At 42.3% G+C, this 11,426-nt stretch overlaps 1 protein-coding gene across 5 annotated transcripts in view; it reads right to left on the bottom strand.

The window, feature by feature from the left end:
• Positions 1–4,862: 4,862 nt before the first annotated feature.
• Positions 4,863–11,426, bottom strand: part of klhl5 (kelch-like family member 5) — a 56,357-nt gene continuing 49,793 nt past the window's right edge. For all 5 annotated transcript variants that reach the window (XM_027282682.1, XM_027282683.1, XM_027282681.1 and 2 more), the window contains 4 exons: positions 9,698–9,772; positions 9,297–9,434; positions 7,996–8,167; positions 4,863–6,331 (listed from right to left, as the gene is read on the bottom strand). In XM_027282682.1, coding sequence (XP_027138483.1) covers positions 6,275–6,331; positions 7,996–8,167; positions 9,297–9,434; positions 9,698–9,772 — 442 coding nt within the window. In that variant the 3' untranslated portion in view covers positions 4,863–6,274. The remainder of the gene's footprint in view (positions 6,332–7,995; positions 8,168–9,296; positions 9,435–9,697; positions 9,773–11,426) is intronic.

The raw sequence follows: 11,426 nt of genomic DNA, 5'->3' as shown, positions 1-11,426 counted from the left end.
GGCAAAAGAAGTTTCACTGTTTTCACATTTTACAGGCAACATGATGATAAATCATATCATAATTCAAAATGTGGCAGAAAATTGCATTTATTTTGTTTCCTTTTAGTTTTACAATCTTCTTGTGAGAAACTTTATATGAATAAGTTCGAATTTTATCGGTTTCTGATTCCCTTTCTGTTTTAGGGTCACATAAATTGGGGATAGGATAATGATGCTGTCTTTTTAAATATATATTACATTAATCTATTAATCTTATTACTAACTGGGAATCAGATCAAATCAATCTTTGTTATTATAGCATTACTAATAATGCACAAATGATAACAACATTCGATGGCAGTTATGACTGATCTATAGGACATGAGAACATGATCACAGCAGTTTGACTGTCAGTAAACTCTGTAAATTATAAATGATGTGATGAGAAGCTCAGTGAACGTCCCACTGACCTCACTAAACTCATTAAATTGAGCTAATTAAGAGACACTGCAAGAAGACCGCCCTAGGTGATGAAGTTTTATTCCACTGAGGTTCCTTTAAATTTAGTTTTACAATCTTCTTGTGAGAAACTTTATAATATGTACAGAATGTAATGATTTTTTAAATTTCCCTTTTGCATAAACTGCACAAGTTGATAACAAACTGAGGATAGAGGGGGGATGATTGAATGATTATAATCTAATCTATCAGGACTGATATTTTTGTGCAAAACCCCTTTGGACAATCCTAAATATTCATGTATTATATAGTGTAGTACGTCTTATTTATATAGTACGTTCATGTTTATTCATACAGTCATGCCTCATCAGCACAATCCTTTCATATTTATACAATGTACAGTACTACTATGCATATTCTATTTTGTTAATTTTATTTTTATCTCTACAGATTTGAATTAAAATGTTATTATTATGTCTTAGGTTTGTGCTGTTAAAGCAGAACTAACCTGTTTATCTCACTTCTCAACATATTTCATTGATCCTGTGTTAACCTACTATGACCAATAAAACTAAAAAACTGAAAACTAATAATACATACGTACATGATCTGTAAGAAGCATCGCAGCAGTTTCACTGTCAGTAAACTCTATAAATTGTGTTTACACTGTGTTTCCGCCACAGATCCAGCAGACGGCAACCTTGCACAACGTCTCGGCCTTCATCACTCCTCTGTCACAGTGTTCCTAACATCCCATCTGTCCCGTCTAATTCTCCCTGTCGTGCTGTAGGCAATCAATGATGCTCTTTGAAAGAGAGGAAACACCAGCTTCTCCAACTCAATACTGAGCAGGCTCACTAGACAGTACTAACAGTCCATCTGGAATAAATCAACGTCTCCTTCTCGTGTGTTATTTCATTACTGACAAAGGGGAGAGGAGAAAGAAACACACTCTGGTGACACAGCACTTCCTGTGCTTTCCCATATATTGATGGAGGGATAACAGCTTATTTCTGCTGTACAAACCCCGGAGCTGGAATGAAATGCCAGCTGTGTGACACAAATATTCTTCACTGTGCTCTGGCATGCCGAAACAGAGTACACCCTGCTGACTCAGATCTCATTAAGATGCACTGAAGGGAGCAGCTGCATGATTTCCGAGCAAAATGGTAAAATTAGAGCAGAGAGATGAGGGGAGGAGGGGGGGGAACAAGGGTGAAAAATGACTGTTGTGAAGTGTTTTTGCCAGTGAGACAATAAAAGCCAAGCGAAGAGAGCAGCTCGATGCTTTTTGCAATCCAGTGTTATTCTATCCAATAACAACAGAAAAAATGAAATCAATTTGATGCAATCATCTTGTAATCCTGCCACGAATCACAAAATGTGACTGAATCTAATCAAATCCACCTGCCACCGTTAAACCGCTGAGGTCAAACCTCACTTCTCTTTTCTTTTTGCAGTTAATTAATCTGCCCCACAAGAATCAGCTCATGTTTTCTGCAGGACATTTTTGTAATAACCCAACTGAAGCGCTCGCTTGTCATGCTGGACATCTGTACATCTGTAGATTAACACTGCAGGACATAACATCCTCCTCGTGTCCTGCTGGACTGCTGCAGGAGACTCATCTCGCAAGATACAGTGAGTCAGCGAAAAATCCAAACTTTCACGCTTGGCTAATTAAACAAGAAGTCTATATGCCACATAAATACTTAATCATCGCTGCATGAATTAGAAAAAGATACTGCAGTACTGTGTTAATTAACAAATCACTCTATTAGTAGTCTTTAAAACTACATAAAGATGCTAAATGAGTCCACACTCCTTCATCGTCTGCAGAGCAACACAAGCATCTTTTCCATTGTCATAAAGATATTAATACTAGTTCAAATTCTGCAGCTGTCATGTTTAAATTTCAGCTATGAGGAAGATTTGACATGATCAATGAGATTTGTTTAGTTAACCGTCTCAATGGTCTACAATGAACTTCCAAGTGTAATCACACACTTTTGTTCCTTAAAGGCGAGAGTGAACTCGGGTTTTAACAAAATAAACACCTGAAAAGACTGAGTGACGATAACGTTATGGATGACAGTAGTGTTGCATCTGTGATAACACCATCGAAGGCAATTAACCCCAGAAAACACACCTTGCTCATTTCATTTCACCTGGAGTAAGGTTGACAACACGATCATCCGCGAGAAGTGATCGCACGCTTTACGGCACTAAGTCATACAGCACCAACTATTTCACTGATTCTGGTGAAACTGGATCATATTTTATGGAGGAAATGTTTTCTGGTTTTCCCTCTGTTGTCCTCCGGCTGCTCCGCCTCAACTCTCTGTGATTTACAGAGTTTATGATGGACAGTGAAGTAAACTGCTGCCAACCGTAGCTGCTGTTAGCTCAGTTTGTTAGCCGGACTGCGAGCTCAGAGCACCGGGGGAGTGTTAGTGTTTGTACCACAGGAGGTTTGGACCACCGGGAAGAAGAAGAGGAGGAGGTTTCAGAGAATGCTGATGGGGAGCGCAGCCGGTGTCGTGCCAGAACCGGAGCTGGGCGATATAACCAGGCTCAGCAGCCTCTATGGACGTAATGACAAGAGGCAAAAAGACAGAAGAGGACGTTAAAGAAGCCAGCAGACAAGAGTAAATCTGGGACTGACTTTTAGTGGCTGGTGAGAGCTTGGTGAAATAAAAGGCTGAGAGACAGACGCCGAGCTGGGCTGACTGCTGTTGGACTAGTCAGTGATATTCGCTGGCTGCTACGTCTTGTGTTGTTGACCTTGCTTGATGTTTGTGGTGAAATGTGCAGCTGCATGTCTGAACCGTTTGCAGGTTACGTCTGCATTCGGATGTGGAATGTGCGGAGTCACACGGTCTGGCACTTTCTGTCTCCTTCTTGTTCCTGTCAGGCGTAATGGACTCAGGTGCTGTTAAGACGGCGAGACAAGGTCACTGGCATCATTTCTCAGCGCCACCGGGAACCGTTTGTCAGAGCTGGTTATGATTTAAAGCTTCACTAGCAATAAATAACAGAGTGAATCAGCTGGCTACTGGCGGCTGTCCCCGGGTTAAAGTATCTGTAAATTGTGAGCATTCCTCTTCCTTGCACACTTTTTTTCACTCTGCAAACACTTCAACCTGCTCAGGCTGCTGCTTTTAAGTTAAATCATCCACACTTAAGAGTAATGAAGATTCATATTAACCTCCGAGCCTGGAAAATTAATTCAGAGCCACACTCAAGCAGAAGAAAAAGCTTCATAAAACCACAGAAACCTTTGAACTGCACAGTCGGTTGCTGGGGCTGCTCCAATGGGGGGTGCCATTAGAGATAAGAGCCACATATAAACATACAAATTTACACCATATTGGCATTTATAGCGCTGCGGTGACAAATGGAAACTGCTTGTGAAAACATCTGTACCGTAAACATGATTTAGTTGTTACTGTTAAACTGTTTGTGCATTAGTATTTCACAGAAAGGAGCGTTAAATCACATCTTGACTTTAATGTATAAAAGACCAATAACAGCATATTACAGCAGCATAAATATATATATATATATTTATATATATATATTGTACATACATAATTTATATTGTAAAAGAGGAGGTGTCGTATTGTGGTACAAAAAGAGAAGTTGAGCAGCTGTACCATCTTTCTCCGACTCATGGTACAAAAAGAAACACACGATAACGCATGGCATATTTAGTGTGCACTGTATAATATACAGCATAACGCATAATACAGATTCTTATATTCATTTATTTACATGATATACAGTCAATATATAGATTGATTTGGAATGTCTGTCTTTTTATTTCTAACCTCAAACTCTCTCCCAGTCGACACAGTGGAGGTGACACACTTCTTCTCCAGCTCTGATCCGAAGAGAATTACTCTCTAAATAAACAGCAGGCAGGTTTGAAGGGGGGGAGAAAATAGAATAATGCAGCCGAGCATTAGGCTTGAATAAACATCAGCTCTGCTGTGGGGAATCGCCAGCCTGCCTGCCTGCCTGCCCGCCCGTCTCTGCTTTTTAGATGTCAGTGGCGGCAAAATATGGAAGGGCTTTTTCAATCTACGCCGGCTTCTGGGGCACTTGGCTTTCAGCTGTTGTGGTTCAGTGTGTGTGTGTGCATGAAACTCTAACAGTGAGAGGCAAAGCAGGCTTCCTGTCTGAACTGACAGATCTAGGGCTAATGTAGCCCCACTTCAGAAACACACACGGACAATAAACACACACACACACACACACACACACACACAAACACACACGTGTGAGGGGGGAAACACAAAATTAAGCATACAGCATAAAGCGATTGTGGCGTGTGAACCTGCAGTCGCCGTGATTGTGTTGTCGAACTGTCGTCTTGACGTGTACAGTAAGTTTACTGAAACATGAACACACACACACACACACACACACGTTTCCAACACTAATGTCTCATACTTTGTGTGCAGCTGCGTGAAATCTAATAACGCTTTGAACCCGACATCAAACAAAACATTACACCGGCTGAATATAAAAATTCATGGGCTCATTATAGGTCTGTTGTTCATTTTGTGTCTGGGTATCCAGTTCTGCTTTAAAACGTAGCATGCGTGTGTGTTGCTTTGTGTGTGTGTGTATTTGTGTATTTGTGTGTGTGTGTGTGTGTGTGGTGATGAAATGAGAAAAAGGGGATGAAGAGAAAGCAGCAGGGAATTGAAGATGTGGAGAGGGGAAGCGGAAAGATTCTCATTTGAGATAAAAATATACTCTCAATCTCACACACTAACACACACACACACACACTGAGGAAACAACTATAGTGGAGTCAGAAAAGCTGGACTGACCCTGTGTAAAAACCAAAAGCTGTAAATAGCTGACCCTGTGCTCTGTGGAAAATTGAAAATAAAAATTTCCCTACAGGGAAGAACAAAAGGGGCACAGTTACTCTGATTATTACTGAGGCTATAAACCCAGTAACAGCACTTCATGGACCTCAATTATGGGAACAATGGCTGGATTAGAATATTAAAAAACAAAAAGAAAAAAGTTGGAGGATTTTCCAGCTTAGGTTGTTAAAAAAAAAAAAAAAAAAGCTTCGACGCTGTAGGCCTCAGATGTGAGCTGATGCAACGTGGAAGACACACGAGCGCAGAAATATTCGATAGAGCGTGTGATGAATAAAGAGCGTCACAGTTTCTTACAGTATGGCTGTTCATAAGGTTGTGCTGATTATGTCAAAAGTCTTTGTTTCATCTGTCAGCGGGTGAAACAAAAAAAAAAAAACAGAAAGAAAGAGGAGAGCAGTGTGCCAAGTGCAGCAGAAAATAATAGGGAATACATTAAAACAGCATCAATAACACACGATCAGATATTGTTAGGAAAACTGAGAGTGTAAAAAATGATGAGGCATCTCAACAGTCCTGACAATCTCTCCCTCTCCTCCCTCTCTCTCTCTCTGTGTCTCTTTCACCTTTCTGTCAGCAGAAATAGAAGCTGAAAGCAGACATGCAGGTTTGTGTGTGTCCCACCTTGTCTACAGGAACAAAATAATAGGCAAGCGAGACAGCTGTTCTGTCATGCTCGCCGATTCCTCCTCATCATCAGCCGCGTCAGTGGCAGAAGTTATGCTCAAACATGAAAACTTCATCATCAGAGACCTGACACGTGACTTTAACCCTTTAAAAAAACGTCGAGATGAGCGGCAGGAAAGAGTCAAATCTGATGAACCTGCCGTCGGTCTCTGGCTTCCTGGTGTCTGGCAGGTTTTTTCTTGGTGTGACTTCGTCAGCGGTGACACAGACGAGTCACCGTCCTCCTTTGAACGTCTGCGTTGGCGTTATCACAGTCTGACGGCCACCACGCATGCTCCTGCTCTGCCCACGCACAGAGGAGCTACCTGGAGAGATGAACGGAGCAAGAACACACAGTCATGACAACTTGACTAATCCCTGTGAAGCAGGATCCCAGTGTCTGACCTGATGTATCAAACCCAACAGAATTACAGAGCCTGTTAGATAAATAAGACGTATCTTTGTACGTCCAGTGTGCAGTTGGACTATTTTTATTTTAAAAAGTAATTTATTTATTTATCTTGTAGCTTTTATGTTTCGTTGCTCTCACCGTCCTCGTCTTTCATCGTCTTCCCCGACCATCTTCTTAAATCCTAATTTTGTTTGGCCTGAGCTTCATGTTTGTTCTCGTCCATCAAAGCGCTTTGTAAACTCTGTTTTTTAAAGCAGCTCTATAAATAAAGTTATTATTATCATTATAGATTTTTTGTCAGCCGACTGCATACAGTCAATACTGAAGTCATCACCCATCAAGTTTTAAGCCAACGTCCTTAAAACGTCAATAATCTGTGTTTTTTTTTTATGATACCGTCTTAAATGATTGATGTAACGTTTAATAAGTTGAACAGAGAACTCTGAGTGTTATAGTGCATTTCAGTTTTTAGCCGTCTGCCATAAAACTTGATGTTTTTGGACCGCAGGCAGTGACAAAGCTCTAAAAACTCAGTGTGCATCGACTGGTCAGCACCAAACAGCTGACTGACCACGACTGCTGTGGTGGCCAAAAGTTTATTTCATTTATATAGAACTTTATTTTGCACCAGTGTGCTTCACAAAGACAGATTTTTTATATAAGATACTGGACTTTAATCACAAACATGACTCCAAATAAATGTTAATGTTCCTCTGTGTCTGCTTGATGTGTAAAATAAGCAACTGTCTGCTGACAGATTCTACATTTCTGTGAACTCGATGATGATAGAAAGCTCCAGAAAAACTACTAAAGGTGCAAACTTCTGTTTCCGAGGTCAAAAATGAACTTTTAAACTCCGTCATAAAGGAGTGAACGCAGGATGTGTGACGTCTTGGCTCTGACCTCGTCAAGGAAACGCTGACTTCAGCGCAGCAGGGAGCGCTGTGTGACACTTTGTGCTTTTTGTGGTTGTCTAGTCCTGTTAGTTTTTGTTGTTTTTTTAGACATGGATAGTCAAAGCTGTCCGTCAGTCAACTAATTTTAAACCAGAACTTACCGCCCACATTAGCTGACTCGGAAATAAAAAAAGATTGACAGATTTGTGCTGAAGCAGGCCGGGGAAGTGTTGCTGCTAGGACAGGACAGACAACCCATCCACTGGATTGTTTGTTTGAGTTTCTGACAGTGAACAGAGGACACATTTAATGGTCTCCCCCTTATATCTGAGTAAGTCCTCATCCCGCTGTGTCAGTCTGAGTCTCAGGCTGTACCCGTCCAACCTACACCCCCCCCTTCTTGTTCTCAGCATGGTGCGTGTCTCCAAAATAGCAGATCCCCAGATCCTCGGGGGACTATGCCGGAGATGAGGGATGAACTCAAGTGCGATATCAAGTGAGTGAGATCATTCAGCTTTTCAAACAGTCCCTCGTTTTTCTTCCCTACTGCTGCAGCGGCAAGGACAATATTAACATTTACATACCAATGAAAACATGCTTAGATAACACGAGGAGGGTCAAACTCAGAGCTACAGTCAATGTGTGTGTGTGTGTGTGTGTGTGCGTGTGTGTGTGTGTGTACCTGCGTCCACTCGTTCGTCTGAGGGTCGTAAGCTTCCACAGTGTTGAGATACACCTGCCCATCATATCCGCCCACGGCATAGAGACGGTCGCCAAGGAGACAAACACCAACAGCATCTCGGCTAATGCTCATGGGGGCGACTGCCGTCCACACGTCTGTCTGAGGGTCATACCTGTGCGCACACACACACACACACACACACACACACACACACACACAAAGTAAGAACATGTTTATTTAATTCCACAAAACACACTATCAGATAAAGCTCATTAAGTAACACGCCTGTCCGTGTAATCCACACACGAAACGACAATCTGTGGTTTTACGAGTAACTTTTGACAGTGTTGCTATGACAGTGAGGTTTGCTATAGACATAAAGATAAACCGCGTGTGGTTTTCGGGGCAGTTAGGTGGTTGGTGGTGGTGGTGTTGGTGTCCCAGTTAAACAGACGAGATACAACATGTTGATTATTCAACTTTACAGAGTGGTATCCATCGACTGCTATGCAAGGTCACTCTCTTATACTGGAGGGCCAAAGTCGTCGCAGTTTGCAGGACTCTTTAAAAAAAACTTTTATGACACTGTGGATGAATGAGGGACAGCAAAAGACTCAATAAACTGGTGAAGAGGTCCAGCTCTGTCCTGGACTGCCCCCTCTATAGAGGACAGGAGCATGTCATCGATGATAAACAACTCCTCTCACCTCCTGCTCAGCTTTTGCAGCAACAGACTGCTGCACCCACCGTGTATGGAGTCCAGTCCTTCAGATCAGCAGCTGATTTAACACTCTCTTCACTTATGTACATTTCATTTAAATCATATTACGCCGTGCAAGTATCTCCTGCATGTTTTTAATGGAAATATATATCAACGTTTTAGTATACACCATGCGTGTATTCAGTAACCATCCGTCCGTTTTCCATAACCGCTCATCCTTATCAGGGTCGCTGAGCGTTGGAGCCATTCCCAGCTGCCACTGGGCGAGAGGCGGGGTACACTTCATCACAGGGCTGACACACACGGAGACAAACAATCACTCACGCTCACATTCATAACTATAAAACGATTAACTGCATGTCTCTGGACTGAGGGAGGATGCTGGACAGCTGGGGGGTCTGAACCAGGAACCGTCCTGCTGTGAGGCGACAGTGCTGACCAGCATCGCTGTTAAATAACCTGTGCAATTACTTCTGTGAAATGATGTATGTCCATATATATGTTACATATATCTCTTGGGAGTATATAGCTAAATTCATTTTTCTTTAATCTACCTTGTATCCAGTACACATAGACTCACCTCTCCACACAGTCACTTAGCCGAGATGCAAGAGACGACGCCGGAGCATCGTGACCTCCGATGGCGTACAGGAAGCCGTGCCATGTGGCCACCCCCACACCTCCTCGCCTTTTAGCCATAGGAGCACACGCACTCCACCTGCGGACAGATGATGTAACCACCAGAAAGATAAAACAGACTTTCTTACAAACGTGCAGCATTAAAATGTTCCCCGAGCGAGTGAAGACCACGATGAATGTACAGGAGCTGGTCTACGTCCTGAGAGGGTTAGCGGCCTCCTTTGATCTGTGGGTAAATAACCTTAAGAGCACAGATGCACTTCACAGGAAAGAACAGCAGACAGGAAATAAAAGCAGGAGGCGGCAATTAATTCTGGTTAAATGAAGTCTCTCGTCTCTGACCTGTTGGTGTGGGGGTCGAAACACTCCACTGAGCGCAGGCAGGATGAGCCGTCACGACCTCCAACTGCATACAACCTGAAGAAGACATAAGACGGTGTTATCCCTCTGCACACACACACACACACACACACACACACACACACACACACACACACACACACACACACACACACACACACACACACAGTGTGCATATTCCTGGACTCTGAAAACACCTTTTCAATTTAGTGACACTTAAACAGATGGTATAAGGGTGTATTTATGTGTGTGTGAGGTGAGCAAAATCAATCAGCCAACACTCTTGGGGCTTTACAACCCTGAGGAGTCACTCGGTGTGTGTGTGTGTGTGTGTGTGTGTGTGTGTGTTTGTGTGTGTGTACAAACATCCTCGGATTTGGAGTTGGGAGGGCGAACAAGAAAGAAGTGCATCAGAACCAGTCGAGCAAATAATGAGCTCCATCAGGAAAGGAGCCCAGAGAATACACACACACACTCAGACACACACTCAGACACACACTCAGACACACACTCAGACACACACACACACACACACACACACACACACACACACACACACACAAAAACACTCTCTACTGTTGGGCATGCTTAGCCAAATCAGTTGTTTCTGTATTAATTAGCATCTATAAAGCCGCTCTCTGAGGCACTGAATAATGAAAACAACGGTGAAATATTCCAGTTCTAACCTCTACTGTCGGCTGCTGGAGGACTCTGAGAGAAGATTCAAGTCCTGAAACTCACTATTATTATAAATATATCCAGCGTGTGTGTGTGTGTGTGTCCGCTGTGTGTCACCGTACTGTTTTATATTACTATGCGTCTGTGCAGGAAAGGAAAGGAGGGATTTCACAGCGTTACACTAACACAACCTCACCTAACTTTGATCTTCTAAACAAACAGACACAACACGTCTGGATAAAAAGCTTCATGAAGCTTCGGCAACTCTCGCCGGACCAAAACTGTTTTATTTCAAGCGTCTGAAAAATCGGTCTCTGCTCTCCAAACCACAAGCGCTGGATTTAGCTTATTAATGGAATATTTTCCAGGCACACAGAGGATATGTACTTTAATGAGCAACATACAGTATAAACAGACAGACACTCTGTCCTCTTACTTGCCAACAGTTGTTGGTACCGTAATTCCTCAATATGTCAATTAAGGCACTCTGAACAATGAGCGATACTTACTCTCCGTTCATACAGTCAGTATTTATGTTTAAGGCTCCAAACAAACTTACCTTCAGACATCATTTCACATGTTTAAGAACTGTTTAATTTAATTGTTCTTGCTTCTGATGATGCCAAGACACACTTATAGCATAAACAAGACACAAATCACTGTATATGTAGATGCATGTGTATGTATATGTATCTATATGGTAAATATAAGAACTTATCATCTCTATGCACATTCTTTTCCATCTACAGTCAGCATTCAGCATCTTATTGACCAACGGAAAGATGTTTTGTTACGTCACTGAAGGAGGATAGCTTTGGATAAACAACATTTTGAGTTCTGATTCAAAGAGAGGCGACAAGCTCTGCGATCTCTCTGATGAACCGAGTCAGACTGATGCACACGCGTCAGTGTCAGACGGCTATTAATCTGGATTATGTTGATTTGAATCTAAAATAGTAAAATAGCTTCGATTAGGTCAATGTGTGCTCTGCGGAAACATGTACCAGGTGAGGTGGACAGAAACACGAGAGTC

This window comes from Larimichthys crocea, chromosome X (genome assembly GCF_000972845.2).
Source record: "Larimichthys crocea isolate SSNF chromosome X, L_crocea_2.0, whole genome shotgun sequence".
NCBI lineage: Eukaryota > Metazoa > Chordata > Actinopteri > Sciaenidae > Larimichthys > Larimichthys crocea.
This window is presented reverse-complemented; position numbering and strand designations above follow the sequence as displayed.